The following is a 20,465-nucleotide window of genomic DNA, read 5'->3' as shown; positions in this document are numbered from 1 at the left end:
AAGTGTACCCCCCTGATGAACACAACTGGCAAACTGGTAACAATGGCCGAGGAGAAGGCTGAGGTACTCAAAATCTTTTTAAACTTGGTCTTCACTGGCAACCTCTCTTCCCACACCTCTCAAGTGGATGGACCTTAAGGCAGGGACTGGGGGAGCAAAGTCCCTCCCACTGTAAAAGAAGATCAGGTTCGTGACTGCCTGAGGAACCTGAACATACATAAGTCTATGGGACCTGATGAGATGCATCCCAGAGTCCTGAGGGAATTGGCTGATGTAGTTGCCAAGCCAGTCTCAAAGGTATTTGAAAACTCATGGCAGTCAGGTGAAGTCCCTGGTGACTGGAAAAAGGGAAACATAGCACCCATTTTTAAAAAGGGTTGAAAGGAGGACCCTGGGAACTACCAACCTGTCAGCCTCACCTCTGTGCCTGGGAAGATCATGGAACAGATCCTCCTAGAAGCTATGCTAAGTCACGTGGGGGACAGGGAGGTGATTCGAGACAGCCAGCATGGCTTCACCAAGGACAAGTCTTGCCTGACCAGCTGAGTGGCCTTCTATGATGGAGTGACTATATCAGTGGACAAGGGAAGAGCTATGGATGCCGTCTATCTGGACCTCTGTAAGGCCTTTGATACAGCCCCCACAACATCCTTCTCTCTAAATTGGAGAGAGATGGATTTGGTGGATGGTCTATTCAGTGGATAAGGAATTGGCTGGATGGTCACATCCAGAGAGTAGTGGTCAACAGCTCAATGTCTGGATGGAGATCAGTGACAAGTGGTGTCCCTCAGGGGTCCGTATTGGGACAAGTACTGTTTAATATCTTCACCAGTGACATGGTGGGAGCGAGTGCACCCTCAGCAAGTCTGCAGATGAGACCGAGCTGAGTGGTGCGGTTGACATGCCTGAGGGACGCGATGCCATCCAGATGGACCTGGACGAGCTGGAGAAGTGGGCCCATGTGAACCTCATGAGGTTCAACAAGGCCAAGTACAAGGTCCTGCACATGGGTCAGGGCAACCCCCAGTATCAATACAGGCTGGGGGATGAAGGGATTGAGAGCAGCCCTGCGGAGAAGGACTTGGGGGTACTGGTGGATGAGAAGCTGGACATGAGCCGGCAATGTGCGCTCGCAGCCCAGAAAGCCAACCATATCCCAGGCTGCGTCAAAAGCAGCATGGCCAGCAGGTGGAAGGAGGTGATTCTGCCCTCAACTCCGCTCTGGTGAGACCCCACCTGGAGTACTGCATCCAGCTCTGGAGTCCTCAGTGCAGGAAAGACATGGACCTGTTGGAGCAGGTCCAGAGGAGGGACACGAGAATGATCAGAGGGCTGGAACACTTCTCCTATAAGGAAAGGCTGAGAGAGTTGGGGTTGTTTAGCCCGGAGAAGAGAAGGTTCTGGGGAGACCTTATTGCAGCCTTTCAATACTTACAGGGGGCTTATAAGAAAGATGAGGACACACTTTTTAGTAGGACCTGTTGCGATAGGACAAGGGGTAATGAGTTTAAACTAAAAGAGGGTAGATTCAGACTAGATATAAGGAAGACATTTTTTACAATGAGGGTGGTGAAATACTGGCACAGGTTGCCCAGAAAGGTGGTAGATACCCCATGCCTGGTCATGTTCAAGGTTAGGCTGGACGGGTCTTTGAGCAACCTGATCTAGTTGAAGGTGTCCCTGCTCATTCCAGGGGGGTTCGACTAGAAGACCTTTAAAGGTCCCTTCCAACCCAAAGTATTCTATGATTCTAAGACCTGGATTATGTTTGTCATACTGGCACATCCTTTCAGACCAGTCACATAACCCCCCTGTACAGGTAATTATCCTGGGTAAAGTGGGAAGAAGAATACTGTTTTTTCCCTTTCCCTCCTCACAGGCTTTGACCTGCTCTTCAGTGGATCGAGCCCCATGCATGCTGAGAGGCAGGCAGGCTCGCGAGGGAATTTCACACCAGTGCAGCTCGGCCTGAGTGCTGCACTGTGCTAAGCCCGGCTGTGTGGCTTCTGGGTCAGTGTGCCTGCCAGCGGGATGCTGCAAGGTTTTCATTAATGTCTTCGTGTGCTGTTAAGTAGTGGTAGGAAGTTCCACCTGTTGGTGTCGAAGACGTGGGCGGTCACTGTGCAGCTTCATTCTTCTGAAGCTTCAAACAGCTGTAAACTCTGCCTTTGTGGTTGTTTCTTTTTTGCATGGTTCACCTAACTGATTACTCCTGGGGTTATCTGCTTGGGTAAGTGTAGTTGGGGTGGGCTTGTGTCATGGCAAAGGCTGGCATTCACATGTTTTTTGCACTTGATTTGTGTGTGCGAGTGAGCGTGGCAGGATTCCTTGTGCTGAGATGCTCTCTGCTTTTTTCCCATCAATTATGTCAGTTGGAAAAGTTGTCTGTGTGTGAGGAGCTGACAGAAGGGCAGTGGAGGGTTGTTGCTGTGCAAGTAACTAGCATCCTCATCGTGGGGCAGGTTGCTTCTGGCTGACGTTAAAACTGGCTTTAATTTTGTCCTTTAATAGGACGAGACATGCTGTGCAATACTGCGATTGTATAGTGGTGTACCCAGCTTTGAAATGGACCTGGACTTACAGACCTAGATTTTAAAATTGTCACTTTCCACAGAACTGCATCCTACTTTGTCAAAACATGGTTGTAGAAGAGTTTAATTACACATTTATTTAAAAATGTTTGCATATATGTAATGTAAATTTTGTGTGTTTGTATATATTCACATGCATGCCTTTATACTGAAACATGTATGATAATGTAATTGTAAAGGCATTTTTACTCTTTAGTATGTAAACAGCAAATCCTGTTATCCTCAAAGACAATACCCTAGGAAAATCCCCTTTACATTAGTTAAGATGTTTATCTATCACTCATTATCAGTGTGTTTTGCCATTTATGAGCAACCAAGAAATTTGTAGAGTAGTTACACGGGAATAACAAAAAGGGAAAGTCTGTAAGGTAGAGCATTGTGGGGGCAACAGAAAGTTCTGTTTTTATTAATATCTCTTGACTTCGGCAGTCAAATAGCTTTGAGTTTGGGTGCTACTTGTGAAACTATAACTGAACACTGATATGTTGGGGGTTTTTTGTTTTGTTTTTTCTTTAGGCACCAGTGCCTGTGAATGGAGATTCTGTTTCCCCAGAAGGTATGTTTTTCCCCAAATGCCATGTGATTTCTTTAATAGTTTGCTTTAAAAATTGACATAAAAACTGTCATGTTGAAAAAAAGGTGGTTTTGTGCACATGAGAATGATAATAGTTGTATTTTGTCAGACTGTAATGCCTGTCCCCCGTTAAATAGCACATGGCCAGAAATTCATGGATGGTTTGTGGGAGAAGATTTCTTTTGAGTATGGGTGAAAGTGTAATCCACATAAAAAGATGAGAAGACTGAATTTTTCTGTCACTGATCGTGGAAGGCAAATGCATGACACTTACCCTTTTTAAAGGAGAAAGATTGCTTTGCCTTAGTTTTTGTCATTCCTCACAGTAGGTAACTAATCAAATAAACAGCCTCTTTTCCTACAAGTGACATAACCATACTTCATTTTCAAATATAAGTTCTAAAGACAAAATTCTCTCTTTCACTGTTACGACTGTTTTTCATGTGAACAGAACATGTGTTTTTCATCAGGAAATAAGAGTGCATCCTACATTTTCATTTTTGTTAACTACTTTTTTAAAAAAAGTTTTTTCTACTGGCAGGAACTAGAGAAGACATACGTGCTTTTTGAGATGGAAGGAGTGACAGAAACCTAAGAGAAACTTAGTCATGAGTAGAGTTCCAGATTGTTTGCAAAGTAACATCTGGGTAGTCCATGTCATGGGAAAGCTAGTTGCATTCCATTTGCCCTTATATGGCATGCCAATAAATAGCATTTATGTACTGAAGTATTAAATCTTAAACCTCTGACAGACAACTGAACATAATCTGCCTGATCTTTGATGTTTTCCAGGGATGGTCATGTCAGTGTTGTAACTTGTTACAGGATTGTTTCAGCCAAACTGTTAAAGTGAACAGATAATTATTTTGAGGCTGTACTTTACATAGGCTGGGGATAGAGCTCACCCACAAGTATTCTTATGGAAGGGGAGATAGCTGAAAGGGCAGAATATTGCTTTTTCAAGTGTTTGTGTCTGGCTAGTTGTATAGAACTAATGTTGTTACTAATGTGTATTTTTTGTTGTTGTTGTTTTAGTCGATTCCTGGCACTTTTTTCCCAAGTGATCATCAAAGTGTTCTGAAGCTGTATCATCAAATCTTAAAGTCATCCCTTTTTTGAAGACAGGCGACAGCACTAATTGTTGAGTTCCTGTTGAAACAACTTTTCAACTTATGTAAACTTTCTCTCATGTAAATAAACACTGACATTATAAAATGAATGTTTCCTTTCTATGTCTGTCTTTGTGCAGGATGGAGCAGAGGCAAGAGGAGGACTTGCTTGCTTGTTTGTTTCTGAATCTCAGAACTCCAGAATTGTTCTTATCCACTCATGAAGTGTAGTATCAAATGACATGGGAGATAAGGTGTCTTCAACCTTGTTCTCCAGATTTTGGAACAATCCAGCCACCAGGTGCATAGAAGACTGTGTTAATTTGTATCTTAGGGCTTGTCTGACCACCCTGACAGTAATCCTTTTCAAGTAAACAATAATCTTAATGTAATAGGCTTAGCAGTTTACCATGTTCTTTAATACGCAACTGTGCACTGTTTCCTGAGTTGTATTCGGTTTTGTGCCCAGTTGTCTTTGCATCCTTCATACAGTTATGAGCAGAGCATACTTGGTTTAAAAAAACAAATACAACTTCAGTCCAAAGAGTAATTCGACTAGGAAGGGGCTAAGGCCATAACAATTGAAGTAAGGATGCACGTGTGCTCTCTGTACTACATCCTGTTTTGAGAACTTGTGTGTTTCATCACACAGGAAGGACTTTCCTTATGGAAGGCTTCCATTTTTAGAATTGTGTACGCCTGAAGGCTTTTGATAGTTCCTCCTTCAGTGAGACAAGATTAATAAAATGTATAGAACTGAGCTTTGTGCTTTCATGGTAAAAATATCTGCCACTTTTTCCACTGCAGGATTATATCTGACATGTCTGTACCCACAGTGTTCATTAAAGACAAAACCATAAAAGCAGCTGTTAAGTAGAAAGAGAGGAAATGATAAGATAGACAGCTTTATCCAGCTTGTTACTGAGACCAAAGGTGAGCGTTGTCTGCTTTGCATGATGACTGAAACAAAAGGTTAACATTGCTGACACATGATGGAAATGGAAGATAAAGAACTGAAAAAGTTAGGCTGTGGCTTGCCATAGAGGACTAACTTTTCCTTACAAAGAGTAAGTCATTAGTAAGAAAGCTTTCGCCTTTGGGAATGTTTCTTTGATTTTAGGAGATGATTTTCCTGGTTTAGAGACTTTTCTCTAGACTATTGTCCAGTGTATAAGCACCAGTCACTTGGGAAATCCCAGTTTGGGCCTCAGCACTTATGAGTTGATGGAGTTCTCCTGTGTGCACAGAGTTTTGCATTGTTTTATGCACAGAGTTTAGCTGTGGTATGAAAAATGCAACATAAATCTCAGATATTAAGGACTACTTTTTTTTTGTAGTCAAGAGATGTTACATCCAACATACACTTACAGTACTGATTTTCCATACTTTATTTTACACTTTAGAATTCTAAGTATGTGCAGCATTCTACCTACAGATCAATAGCCTTTTTTTTTTTTAAATAGAGTAAATGTTTCCCTAGTGTCTTGGGTTCATGTGCAGCCTCCCAGTATGAGATTACTGTGGTTACAGGTGAGCTCTGGTAGACTGCAGAACAGCTGCTGTATTTGCCCATATGGTGGTACATCTAGGAGGCTTACTGTTTTTTAAAATGCTTAGGGACAGCTGGACAATGAAGCACACTGTGTAAAATCAAATTATCTTCCCTATACAGTGGTCACTGCTGTCCTTTTTTGATTTTTTTATTTTTTGAGACATAGAATGAAAAGTTGTACGCATATGAAAAACAAGTGTTGATTACAAACATACCCATGCTGAACTATCAAGAGTAGGTCAGAAGTTATTTGAAGTAAAAATTAAGTAATTTTAGTAGTGTTTTTTAATTTACAACTGTATTGATGGCATGTGGTTAGGAATTCAGGAGAAATAAATTGCTAGATCAGATTAGACCTTGTGCAAGAAAATAACAAATAATACTTGGGAAAGCTGAAAATTGATCAGAAATGCCCAATACTATCATAAATTTGAAAATGTTAAAATATTTCTTACATGTAGAGTATATAAACAGATGACCCTCTTGTCTTTAGGCTGCTTTCAACATGTGTTTATGTACATTTTCTAAAGGTTTTTCCCCAGTGGGATAAAAAGATGTACTGTTACGTGTAGCCTTGCTGCTTAAATGTACTGAATGCTACTGACATGTGGATTTCAGAAATGAAGTGTAATGAAATAGCTGTGGAGAGAATGACTGCTAATAAGAGGATTAGGGGGATGGGACCGAGAAACCAGAATCTGTTTTTCAGATCTCCTCAGGAAAAAAAAAATCTGTGCAATAAACACATTTTTAATTTTATTTTGGCTTCTTTTCGCAGGCTAGGTCTTCTGTTTGTCTGTATTTATATGCCTATGTTGTTGCATTTAAAATCAGTTTCATTGTCGTGGGAAGCGTTGTGTAGCAGTGCCTACTTCTTGGTAGTTTTATGAGAACAACTTTTTCATATCTGATAGTAATATCTCCTGGAAAGATGTCTTGAAGATAAATAAATATTAAATAAATATAATATATAATGTATTTATTATATAAGTAATATATATTTTCCCCCCAGGAAATAGATCCACCTTAACTGTATTTTCTGTGTTGAATATATAATACATGTATGTATATATTTCTTTCAAGGATAACTTTGCAGCTCGATTTCCTCTTTTTGTCTGTTTTGGAGAAAAAGGAGAGGTTACTTTTTTTTACCCCTCACTATTGTGATGGTGAACGTTCTTTTTACATATGTAAATCATTAGCTGCTGCTCAAAAGAGTACCTTTTACTGACATGGAGTCCACTTCAGTCCTTCCCAGTCAGAAATGGGGTTTGAATTTTACTTACGTGGAAATAATGTTCATTATTCTTTAAAGTGTGAAAATAAAAGGATTGTGAAAATAGTATGTTATTGTCACTGTTAGGATGTTATTTTCACGCTGTTAGTAACAACGGACATCCTCTGAAAACCCCCAAAAGAATAGAAAGTAATTCTGAAGTGTGTTTGGGAGAACTGTTCATAGATGTTATGCAAGGAGAGTGCCATACCATAACTTGCCTGTGGTTGCCACTTGTATTAACACTTGAGAGCTATGGCATGAAGCAGTCCTAAACTGACCAAAGTAGTATTTCATGCTTCTCTTCGCTTTTACTGGGATTGAGTCTTTTTAATGGGTTGTAGTTCAATTTTAGTCCAGTTAAAAGGCAAACCAAATATTAGGTCAGTAGGGTGCAAAACATTTTTTTTTCTGCCCTTGCTGTAAAGCTTAAGGTGATTTCTTACCAGGTTTGATAACCTGGGTTCCACCCGTCGAGGACAAGGGATCTGGGATTTAGAGAACAAAGAGGTGACAAGTTAGCTGGAAGAGAACAGAAAGAATGAAAGACAGATCTAGGACGTTCAGGCAAATGAAAGTAATTAATAGAACATTAAATAGGAGTCACTGAAATGCTTTAAAATAATTTTGCCTAAATATTGCAGCCGTATGTAAGAATGCTGATCTCATGCGAGTGGAGAGGTCCATAGGATCCATTTGCCAAGGAAGAACATTTACTTACCATGCAGAAGTTGGAATTGCATCCCCTAAGTGCCTGGAAGTAGTACTTTAATCTTTGGTCCCTTGGGTGGGGGAAAACAATGGAAAGCAGCATTGTATTTATTGTTGAGTTGACGTTCTGGGAGTCTTTTGGATTGTGCAGAGGTGACCTGGGTGTTCAGCAGTGTTGACTAACTGATCCACATACAATCTTTGATCTCTCACAGCTTACTGTTCCGTGCAGCAGGATGCTGGATGTATGCAGTGCTATCTTCCTGAATCTGCAGATGGGGTCTAGAGGGTAGACCAAAAAAAAGCCAAGCTCGCTGCAGTAGATTGTCACTTTGTGATTATTTGTTGCCTTTCGCTAACTAAGTCATTGCTACTTCTTGTGGCAGAAGCTTTTAAGTGTTCTGGAGCTATGGGCAGAATTGAGATACTGCTGCATGTTTTCTCTCATTCTTGATCTGCTAAGTTAAAACTGAATCAATCTTATCAGTGATTCAGTGTGCTAAATCAGAAGTAAGATTTTTGTTGATGATTTGGTCTACTGTAAGGGTCAAAAAAGGGTTTCCCTTTGTAAGGGAAAAATGCAGAAGCCAAAAAGAATTGCACTACTCTGTGTATGAAGAATGTCTTAAGTGCCAGGACACTGCTGCCCGTTAGCTTTTTCCCTTAGAATATCTTCATAAAATTTCTAGATTCTTCACAGTTGTCACCAAGTTTAATACTAACTTTTTTGTTTATTACCATTGGAAGAATAATACTTGCATTACCTGGGTATTACAGCACATATGCAAATGGATGTGTTCAGTTGCACTCCTTGCTGTTTGCTTCTATATATGCATTAATGCTTGCCTGAAAATTAAGGGGTTTTTTCCAGACCTGAAGATCTGGTTTTGTGTACAATGTTTAGTGCTAATAGATCACTGGATCGTCCTATAAGCTTCTCTTTTGGGATGAAGAGAGTAAGTGTAGTCACTGAAATGGCTGCACTTTGTAGCTGTTGCTAGCTTCATGCTTGTTTATTGGTGCGTATATCAGGACAGGGATATTGGAATGTTATGAAACTGGTTTGTCTGCTCTGTGTCTCTGACTGCTGCTATTATACCAACTACAGTTTGGGGTTTTCCTTAAGCATTTGGTATTTCACATTTTAAATATGCACTGAAGAGTAAACACCTACCTGGTGTCAAAAGCCCTGGGTTGGAATACAAAGAATTAACTTTAAATTCCGCTTTTCCATAGCGTACCTTGTGGACTTGGGCAGACCACGTAATCTTTATGCTAGCTGTAAAATGGGTAGAGAAGTCTCTTCTGTGAGTGGTCTGATTTCTACCAAACAGAGACCTGACAATTCCCCAACATTGAGAGGGGAACTCCTTCCAGTGTCCAGGAAAACGCAGGATACGTTCAGCTTTGTTTACAGTGAGAAGGTTAGCTATACTGACAGGCTTTCTGAAGGACTTGACTGAGGGTGCAGGCTTTGCTAGTCAGACTGATCTGCCCGAGGGTTGTCTGTAATTATCTTAAGAGTGAAAAGAGCATCAATGGTGGTGAAAGTTCAAGGTGTCAATTGGCATTTTTGTCCTTGTGAGTTCTGCAGGAGACTAGACTCAATTCTTAAGCAGATCTTCAAGTCCTCTAATGGCCTATGCGTGGTGTTTCTGGAGTGCAGAAAAGCCAATTTCAAAGTGTAACTTGCGACCACCTGGGAGGTCTGAGCATTTTAACTCTAAATCATAGGAGGCCTGGCAACAAAGCTGCTTTAAGAGTCAAAGTGAAAATATCCTGCTAGTTCCTGCTATTTAGAAGACTTACTATGTGGTAAAATAATCATGTCTAGCTGAGCGGTGTTTGGCAGCCTGCTCTCCCTGGAGAGCTGTGATGAGAAGGAAGGCACAGTCAGGTGAGAACAAAATTCCCCTGACAAAGCTGTTCACTGAAATTTACTTCTTGCCTCATTATTGCCTTTAACTAGATTACTTATTCCTTGTATGTGTTAATTTGGGAATTAGGAATTTAGGAATTCCTAGGCCTTTACTTGGGCAGTTTTCTGACTTGGACAAACCACATAGATCTCTCTCTCTCTCTTTTTGTGTCTATAAATAGGGACAGTATCTGTTTATGTTACAGTAATGTTGTGGGCATTAGATGCTTAAAAACTTTAAACATCAAGAAAGCCTTATTACTAACATATCTCTCTGACCCTATAGGTTGGCAGCACAAAGCTTCTAAGTGTTCAGACAAGGAGTTTTGGAATCCTGTCAAAGAAAGTTTCTGTAGCTCTGTGTATGTGTGGAAGGGAAGTCCTGCAAGAGAAAAGGAGGCAGGGTAAGAGCAGGGCAGCTGAGCAAGGGTCATTGTGAAGTGAATATGAAAAGAAAGTTGTAGCCTGTTGTGCAACTAACTGGGAGAAGAAGAGGAGAACAAGGGGACCCAAATGAGGGAAAAGGAAATGGCATCTCCTATCCAAATATGAGAAGAGATTTGAGATTCATGTTTCTGTGTACCTAAGTGTCATCAGAACATCTCTGTCTGTTACCTACAAATCATGTACAGGTGTTGCTCCCAGATTATCGTAATCTGCTTTGTAAAAGTAGCTCTCCGATTCACTTAGCTCTCTGTCTTGATCTGGAATGGTTTGTGGGACCTCCAACTGAAATGCAAATTAGCCTTAGATGTCTCTCTTCAATTCACACTTCTTGGAAGAAGTGACACAATTCTTGAAAATATCATAATGATGTTTCTGTGACGTGCAAGCTCTTTATTATATATGTAGTATAGCTAATCTGAATCATACCAATATGCTTATGGTCTGCCTGAAAGTGTAATGTATGCAAGTTGCACAGCGTGTGATATTTTTCACTGAATGTGTGATCTGGTGATCTCATATAAAAACAAAAGGTTTTTTTTCAGAGAAGGGAGAAAAATGGGGGGGAAGTGCCCTTTACCAGGAAGGGACCAAGCAAACTGTAGCAGTTAATGAACATATGCACAGCAGCTCCTAAAACTTCAGGTTTGTTTTTTTCCTTTTAACTTAAAAGCCTGATCCCTTTCTAAATATAGGTTTATTAAAGTAAGTGTAGCAAAGATTGTTTCTTTATGATTAGTTGCATAGTGAATAGAGGTAGCTGACTCATTTCCAGTTCTTTTCTGTAATAATTGGTGTTTGCTTTCTGAATCTTCAAATTGTAAATTTTCCTATTTAAAAAAGCCTATTTTAAAAGTCTTCATTTTGAAACAATGTTGCTATGAAGTCTTCTGACCAATCAAATGATAGAGTATCCATAAAGATGAAATGCTCATTCCCTATAACAACCAAGAAGCTAGTTTTTCTGATTTTAAAGATGCTATTTTCCAGAACATGAATAATGAAAAAGAAATAATTTTGTACCATAACTATTTTATTCACCTATTAGAACTTGTTGTAATTGTGATCAGAGAGCACTGTAGTAGGTACATCAAAATATACCTAGCACCTCAAGGAGCTAACAATCTAAGTAGAAAAAACAGATAAGAGATGGGAGAAGAATTAAATGCTATTCCTGTTCTGCTATTCAGAGAACTTGAGGAGCAGTGAACATTAGTGGGTTACTCAGGGGCAGTGGCTGATATGTGAAGGAGGTGAACTCTGCAGAGGCTTATCCTGACCCTTCATCCTCTATACTGTAATATCATGGTGTTACTGTTTGACAAACAGTTATATAATATATGGAGTGATAGTGGCTGTTTGTAACACAAAACAGTCGTGTAAGCAGGACTAAAGTTTAAGTGATAAATTTAGCATACCCTAAATAGTAAAAAAGTAGGATAGTGGGACCTTAGATCCATCCTATTGTATCTTAATGTCTTGATGGTCTACGTACCACATGTTGCTGTGGCCCAGAAGAGAAAGCCTTGTATTCACAAAGGATATAAAAGTAAACGAAGTGCAACGCACCTTGAGGAACTACTTTGCCCTGGACTAAAACCTATCTATTTTGTCCTTTTGCCAGCTGAATCCTAGAGCTTCCATGAATGACACCAGCCAACATGCATTTCTCTAATATGCAACCAAACTGTGAAGAGTTACTGCCTTCCAGGAGTTAAGCTAGCATCACTTGAATTGTTTTCACAAACCCTTTGAGCTGTCATTTGGAGATTACTGACCTACGCTATGTTACTGTGAAATACTTTTACAGCGTTGACAGAGAACTGTCACCTCACAGCTGGTGCCAGGGATAGGAGGTTAAAATCTTTTATTATGTGAAGAAACTTCTGTATCTAATGCAGACCTACTGAGGTCTCGTCTTTCCAATCTTGTTGTGTTGATGTGGAAGTGTAAACTAGAGGCAATTCCTTCGGCAGGGTGACTGAAAGTATTTGTGTCATGGGACTGTAGCCATTTAAGTTGAATTATTCATACAGTCCCAATAATTAACTGTATTTGTTAGCAGTTTTGCATTAATAAGAAATTCTGGTGTGGGAGTCTGTGTATTTGGCTTTTTATTCAAGCTGATGATGTTTGTTTCAGTAAAAGTGTGGTGTTTCAACCATATGGTCAAATGTTAACATGTTTAATGCCAGCAGCAGAATATTTACATTTAAAGGATGTGGAGCCAAGTTAAACTCAATTGCAACTTTATTAACTGGATTACAGTATTATCAGCAAAAACCAGCTGCGATAATCAATTGAGTGATCTCTTGCTTTTTTCCCTCTTTAATTTTCCAAACAGGCTCAGGCAGATCTGCCCTTGTTGGAAGTTGTGCTCTAATTACTGTCTTAAGCCCTAGTGCAGCAGGGTAGAGAGAGGGGGTTCCAAGAGGCATTCTGCTTGGACCTGAAACCCTTGAGGGGGAGGGATAGGAAGGTAAGCATGTCCAGGGTTTTATTCCATACTCCCTCCCTCTTGTCAGGGGACTAGAAAATGTTACATGCTTTCTTTTGACAATGCACGATTTAGCTACGTTAAATTAAGCAGCAGTTCTGGAAAAGAGATTTTACAGGTAAGACTGAGGCAGTTGAGTAGATCGTCCCCAAAAGGCTGTAGATGCACAGTATCTAACTGTAGCAAATGCCTCATGAGGTTTCCATCCCTCGGATCAGGCTTGCAAAGATTTATAGTTTTGATTGTATAACTGAACCAAGGGCGTTTTGATAGAAATGGCTAACAGAGGGATAACCAGACTAAACAAGTCAGCAGATTGAGGAAGTGGTAACTGAGCAAGGCATGGCGTGAACGGTTAGTGATAGACGTCTCCTGCTCTGTTGCAGCCAGGGGAAATGGTCTGTTCATAGATGGGACTGCAATGCAGGAATAAAATCTGTGCTTTGTTTTAAACAGTGATGAACAGGTTGTTGCCTAGTGGAGTCACAGCTAGTGGTAGGACAATGTGACCATGAAGCTCAGAATTTGAATTAAGCATTCAGCCTTCAAAAAAAACCCAAACCAAAACATCAAACCCCAAACAACAACCTCAAACCCTGGATGTTCATCATGCCAGTTTGGAAAGAGGATGAGAAAAGTCTTTCTTTTTACAGTTCCCCTTTCCATCTGAAAAAGAGAACCATCTGAGGAGCACAGAAAGGAGAAGTTCAACGACACTTTTATGGTTGGTTTGTTGGCAAACACTAGGGCATTTTTTTCTTTCCTTCTTTCTTTTTTTTCCTCCCCTTTCCCCTTCCGAAGTTTTTAATTCTAGTTAGGCCCATTCCAGGTGATCTTGGAGAGGGCTGACAGGGAGTTAGCATCATAGTATGATCCAGCCATAAGTGATTTCTGCAGAAGATGGACCTTGGCATCCCCTGTGTATTTTTTATGCAATATGGCTGCCGTCAGAAGAGTTCTGCCTTTTAGTTGAGACAAGAAGGCAGCAGAAGGGACACACAGTGGAGAATGAAAAGCTGAGGCACTTACACAGAGGAAAAATTGATCTGCCACATGGGATTAGGCAGCAATGGAGCTGTAGACAGTTTTCTCCTTGCTGAGCTGATGTTTCTGAGGCTGGGGATGGTGGTGTTCAGGGAAGGTGAGGGCTTGTGCATGCATTTTTGGAGAGCACAGATTTGTTGGAGAGAGTGTCGGAACTGGAGCTGTCTGGGTGCTCAAGGTGAGAGGAGGCGATACGTACTATGGAGATGATACACATGAAAATGAGAGAGATTAGGGTTCTAAGAAGACTGTGGAGATGAAAGAAATCAGTGGATTTTTTTGAGGAATCTTTTTTTCCCCACCTTGTGTGTTACTGCTCTAATTTTATACTCATGGGTGGGAGCAAATGAGAGAGACCCCTCTTTCCCTTGTTTGTTTCTTAGTGCCCATCAGCTTTTCTGCATCACTTGGCAAAACCCTGTGACACACACTTTGACCACAGCAGCTTGTTTCTCATTCTGTGAATATGGTCAGACTGTGGTGATGCTTAGAAAGGGGTTATACAGATGGTAGCCTCAACTTCCCCACTTATTTTAGGCCCCAACCACTTCTGAAAGGAGGATGAGCTTTGGGGGAACAGTTGAATCATTCACTTAAAGCCACCAAGTTCTCAAGCCATCCTGTGTTATTTTGCTAGTTACAGTGTCTTCTCAAGAAAAGATCCTGTACGATGCAGGCACTGACCCAAAAAGGAAAACAGTAGTTGGAAACGTCAGGAGGAACGGAAAGAGCACTTCCATGTTTGCAGAAACTTTAACATTTGGTGATGCATTTACCATGGTTTTCCAATTTTTTTTAAATGTTTTTTTTCCCCTCTATTCAGTGACTTTGTCCAATTCCTTGTAATGAGCTAGAACAGACGATGGTTTTTTCATTAAGGTGATCACATGTGGAAGTTGGTTGGAAAGCATAGTTCAGTGGTGTAGGCAAATGAAAAGAAGTTCAAACCTTAAGAAAATATGTTTGGGGGGAAGGAGCTGCATAAAGATTAAGTTAAAATGAAAACGTTATCCAAAACAAACAGTGTGCTTAAGTCTGAGTTAATTTTTCCTCTTGAAGTAGTTGGAAAATTGTCTCTTGCATTCCAGATCCCAAATTTGAAGTCAGTCATGCTTTGTGAAACTGAAGACGTATTACAGATGTTGATTTCTCTGTGTGATGTAGTGGTTATGGCAAGTGGCAGATTTACAGCATCAGGACTTCCAAGTTTTATTGCAGACCGATTCATTTAGTGACCTTTGGGTGACTCTTGGTTAAACACCTACATACAGAGTTTGATCTTCAGCAGCGAGGAATGGCTGAAGCTTCCCAGGGCTTCGCTTGAGCTTGGCCAAGACCCACGCAGAGGGGCTGCCTTGTAACGCCCGGCGCCCCGCACTTCTGCCTGCCATCAGCAGGGGTAGCTAAGCTGCTGCCTTCTCTGGCAGTCCTCTTCCTTCCCTTTCCTCGCTCTTCCTTGCCTGGCAGAAGGGGCCAAGAGAGTAACCACAGAGCTTCTCCCCCTTGCTGCCTGCGCTGGGATGGGGGCAGGAAAGGGGAAGTGGTGCAGTGTGTCAGCTCAGAGGGCTGCTTTCCTGGAAGCATGCTGCTTCCTATGGAGGTGTGCAGGGAGATGGGAGTTACTGTCGTTGCTTCCCCCCCGCCCCCCGATGCAAGACTTTTGGTTGAATGGCCTGAAGTTTGCTTTGTTGATGTTGAAATGAGTTTGTGACAAATGTTTCAATACCCGGAATGGAAAAATGCCATCTGAATCTCTAGAAGACTTACAGGAGGTGAGGGAAGAGCGAAGGTAAGATAAGGAGAAATGACAGCTCTGTCCAGATTAGCTCCCAAGTTAATGCCACACAGCAGTCAGATGACTGAGCACAGCTGCATGGCTGCGTGGTCACATTATCCACATCCTCACTAAGTAGTAGTTCGTTGGTTACTTCAGAAGAGCAAGTCAGGGAAGGGGAAGACAGAGGAACTGCTTGGTCCCAGTGTCATGTGGCACAGGAGAGTCTCTGGTGCTGTGCTTCACGCTGGGACACAAGAAAATAGTGAACAGTGAAATAGCTTTGTGCACTGAGCCTCATTCTGTGAAAACCCAGGCTTAGAGGGCAAACCAGTGCAAAGAATTCTTGTGCAGATGAGTAAATGCTCAAAGATTGCTAATTTCCACCTTCAGCATTGATATTTTTCATACAAAGAGATGTGGTGGCAGGTCTGGGGCTGCTGGCAGGCACAGGAAGAAGCATTCAGCTGCATGGGCAGTATTTACTGTCCCCATTTCCTCCAGAGAAACAACCGTGGGTGGGTCCGGTTTTAGCGCATATCTCTTGGAACTAGCTTTGCACATCGCGCATGGTGTGCATACCACAGTTTGGGAAGTCCTGACCTAGCTGAAGGGAAGCCAGTGAATTACTGCTCTCAGCCTGTTTGAAACTACAGTGCCATAAGCGAATGCTGCTTCTAAAAGGAGTTGTTACCAGTAAGGTGCAGCAAGCCAGTGGTGGTGTTACTTCTCTGATTATTAGCAGAACTGCTGAATCAGACCCGCTAGTTGCATTCGCTAAACTTACTCCAACACTAAATTTAAAATCAGGTAAAGGAAGGAAAAGCAGACAGGGAGGTGGCTAATTTAGTTCTGTTGCTGTAATCCTTTGGCTTCCCAGAACACATCAGAAAAGGATGGGAGAGGCACGTGTGGCTGGATGTGGTGATGGAGCAACTCCTGGAGAAAGTGTGTGACTCTGAAAGCCGTGGAGTCGTTGAGACATCAGCTTCGCTTCCTGTAATTACAAGGAGAGAGGAAACTGGAATAAGGGGTCAGACCCTGGCTAAAGGCGAGTCCGTTTTCTATGAGGCAAAGGGTATCCTAAAGGGATGATGAGACTGGGCTGGCCGTAGGGCAGGATGCTGCCCTACCATGCCAGGGTGGCCCCAGCCACTTCTGTGGAAAGACAGGAGAAGTGAGAGGCTCTTCACCACTGGCTACCTAATATTTCTCTGCCATTCTGGAAATGCTCCAAGACTTCAGTACCTTATGCTGAATGTATTTAAAACAGCCTTAGTTATTTCATGAGGCTGTTATGACATGCCTACTCTGCTGTTTTTCATGAAAGACTGCTATGTTTTGGTAAAAGAGGAGTGGGATTATATGAATTTGAGAGAACTCAAGCAAGTTGGTTGTGGGCTCTGCAGCTTTTTCTTCTTTCTTCGAAAAAAACCCCACCAAACAAACCTTGAAAACAAAGGTTATTTTTTTTCATTGGGGAATTTTGAAATGTTCAAACTAAGCAGCTGTTTTTTCAGCTGTTGCAGGTATTAAACAACAGCAAGAAAATCCTCTGCTATGACCTGTCACAGGAAATAATAATTTCTTGATCATGGTGAACAGCTGGGTTCATTGCTTCTCCTGCAATAGTAATCTTCAACTTCTCGACTTGTTACCTGCACAATGGCTCGTCAAAATTTTAAGCTAAAGGTATAAAAAAAATAAAGTAATGACATTGCAGATGTTTAAGTGCATCCTTGGGATTCATAAATTATGGGAGCTACAGTGAATTGCTGTTAGGAATGAATTAGGTGTTTGGAAATGACCTATTTTGAAGATATTTTTCCTTTTTTAAAAATGCTAAATGCTTTTGACCTTTCTCCCCATTGCAATGCAAGTGACCACTTAATAACACCACTTAAATTTTGTTGCTTTTTTGTGATAATAAATAACATTTCCTTTTCAATGTGATACTTGAATTATGCAAATCAAATTCTCACTAATAGCTTTTTTCAGACCCCATAAATCTGCAGTGTAATTTGTCCTTTAGTAAATAGGTCAGGGGAAATGCAACAATGACAAGGGTGGGCAGATGTATTTTGGATCTTCTCTTTAACTACATGTACGCTGTGTAATCACTTAAAAAACCAAACAAATGCCAAAAAGCCCAAAAAACTGGTGGCCTGTATAAATGTTAGGAAATGGAAATCATGGTTGGAATTGCTGTGTTTTGTGTTGTTATTGTCAATAAAGGGGCTGTTGCCAATTTACTTCACTTAACAAATATCAGTGGAACCAATTCTGAAAAATCTTACCCTGAGAATATCCTGTAGGCTTCCTTGACTTGGAGTCTAACATGTTTATTTCTGGCTTGAATCTGCTTATTGTTTAGATTAAAATCTGCTTTGCATGGTCAACATAGTTGAAAGCAAGCAGATTGCCTTCTGACTCCTACATTATCAACACAAGAGTAATTGCAATCACAAATAAAAAGGCAGGAAATAACATGCATTACTTGAAAAAGAACACACAACTTTCATGTTCACAGATTTTTAAGGTTAACAGTTACTTTCCCTTCTCTTTCTCCTGCTTTCAAATCAAAACAGAACCCTACCCCTGAAAACCACCAAAAACTCGGGAACAAGCAAAGTACCCCAAAAGGTGAGAAGCAGGCAGCTGTGATCTGTAATTGCTGGGACAAAGAAAAATGGACTTTTGCTGGGTCATTTCTAGAATCGTATTTGAGATTGGAACTGTGATTGAATTGTTGCTGCATTACAGAAATAAAAGCGCAGGGACATACTGAGGCAGAGCTGCCAGACCAGAAACCCAGTGCACTGCAGGGCAGGTATGTTTAAATTCTGCATCTGGCAATACAAAGTAATTTCTGGATGATGTCTATACTCTTGCATGAACACCAGCCAAGGCCATTTCAGCTGGCTGATTATGCGGGATGGGAGTCTAGAAGACAATATGAGGAGAACTGAAGACAGCAGAGTCACAAGGAGGGGACTGGGAAGGAGACTAATGCTTTGCACCATCCTGTATACATTGAGAGTAGTGTGATAACCATAGCCAAAAAAGGTGCATATTAATAGAGAAGATTAGAAGTTCTGCATGCCATGCTTGTCCCTTCCCTTTACCATCATTTTGACATTATAAGTTTTTATAAAGAAAATTAGGGTGTAGAGCATGAGACGCCTTAAGGAATCAGTAGGTGAATACCAGTTCTTTGAAGATAAGCACAGTCTGTGTCAGAGGACTTGTTGATTATCCAACAGCAATTTGATCTCGTGCACTGTTGGTTCAGTGATTTGACACACTGTGTTGGCATTGTTATTTAGGGCGTTTTATGTAAACCAGTATGAGCTGGTTTATCCTGTTTAGAGTGTAAGCTAGTTCTCCCATTCCCGCAACTGAATCTAACAATTTCATTGCAGTGTGTGCTTTCCTTATTTGTCTCCGAGATCGTAACTACGATCGCAAACAGAACAGCTATGACCTCTGTCTTTTGAGGTGAGGTTTTCAGACTTTTCTTAATATAAGACAGGGGCTACTGCCTTCCCTTGCTCTGGATAGCTGTTCCCTGATATTTGTGGAACTGAAATATTTTTTTAAAAAAGGATGGTAGTATCTGAAGAACCTTCATTATATCAGTGTTCCTCAGGCTATGATCCTGGATTGCTGGTCAGCCATAAAACATGAAGGTTATCCCAGGAATGACGGAAAGTAAAATGCTCAAACTGTACCATGTGTATGCTCTCACATATGTCAGCAAATCAACAAAGTGGGAGGAAATGGGCAAATAAAAATAGCAGATATTCAGAGTTTTAGCCTCATTTTTTGTCGGGAGATTTTAATAAGTAACAGGGCAATAAGCATGGCCTTGGATATTGTTTGTTTAATTTCCTGAAGGGGCAGATACCCCTTAGATTTATTTAGTTCTCGGTTGTTGGGAAGCATTGCACTTGGGCTTTGTTCCCACGGGTCTGATTATCGTAGACAAGAGATGCCATCTCTCCTGCCTCTGATCTGGAGCACTGGCATCACAGGCACTGGTCTGCAGGAAGAATTAGTACACCTCCAGTCGCAGCCAGCTCGTGATCATCTAAACTTGGAAACCACTTGATCCTAGTTTTTCACACTCAAATCCTCAGACATGGACAGTCCTGCTATTGCCATTCTCAGAAACACCTGCCTTTTCTTCAGGGCTAAGTGGTGCGGCACATCCATCTCACCTGAGCCACACACAGGCTGCTCTCCCTGCAGTGTTCAACTCAGGCTGCTTTTAGGGCTGTCTTTTACATGATGGCTCAAAGGTTAGAGTGCTCAGGCCTCCAATTTATGAGGAAATTCAGCCCCTGTGAAGCTGAACAGATAGAGCTGAGTCCCAGCAAGTAGACAGGGAACTATGTTTAATTCCCACATCCTGAATGAGTGCTCTAACTGCTAAGGAAGGGCAAGGAAACTGCTGCTTCCTTTGGCCACGCTGTGTAGTAAAGATGTTGCCCTTCCTCATGAGAGCAAGGGGGTAGGCAGGGCAGAGCTCAACGTATCGAACTGCAAATGAAGAGAAGGGCCTCCTGTTGCCCTGCATGAAGAGCCTGAGCCCCCAGAAAATGTGGATTTAAGGAGCTTCTCAGTGCTCCCTGGTGCTGGTTGAACCAGCTTATCACCCAGTGAGCCGTTTTGCGGGGATCGCACTCTGAAGTATCAAGCCCTTTCCTGCATGTTGCACAGGGAACCTACTTGCTGAAATCACAATTGTTGCTTCTGCTGCAAAATCCAGAGACTAAAATAGTTAAGTGCTTTTGTGTGGCACTGCCATGCCAAAAACCTAGGTCCACAAATAGATTACTAGTTTGTTCCTTAGGGGGCATTAACACCACAATACTCTTGAAGTATGTGCTTCTACAGAGAAATAGTAGCATTTGGTGCTACTTTCTTCCCAAAGCCTCCTCCCAGCAGTCTGCATATTACATGTACATTAACT

General features: G+C 41.4%; 1 protein-coding gene across 1 annotated transcript in view; it reads left to right on the top strand.

The window, feature by feature from the left end:
- PPA2 (inorganic pyrophosphatase 2) overlaps positions 1 to 4,384 on the top strand; it is a 39,517-nt gene extending 35,133 nt beyond the window's left edge. Inside the window, 2 exon segments of the mRNA XM_059818217.1 lie at positions 3,108 to 3,147; positions 4,201 to 4,384. Coding sequence (XP_059674200.1) covers positions 3,108 to 3,147; positions 4,201 to 4,229 — 69 coding nt within the window. The 3' untranslated portion in view covers positions 4,230 to 4,384.
- Positions 4,385 to 20,465: the final 16,081 nt, after the last annotated feature.

The sequence above is a fragment of the Gavia stellata genome, chromosome 5 (genome assembly GCF_030936135.1).
Source record: "Gavia stellata isolate bGavSte3 chromosome 5, bGavSte3.hap2, whole genome shotgun sequence".
In the NCBI taxonomy this organism is placed as follows: domain Eukaryota; kingdom Metazoa; phylum Chordata; class Aves; order Gaviiformes; family Gaviidae; genus Gavia; species Gavia stellata.
This window is presented reverse-complemented; position numbering and strand designations above follow the sequence as displayed.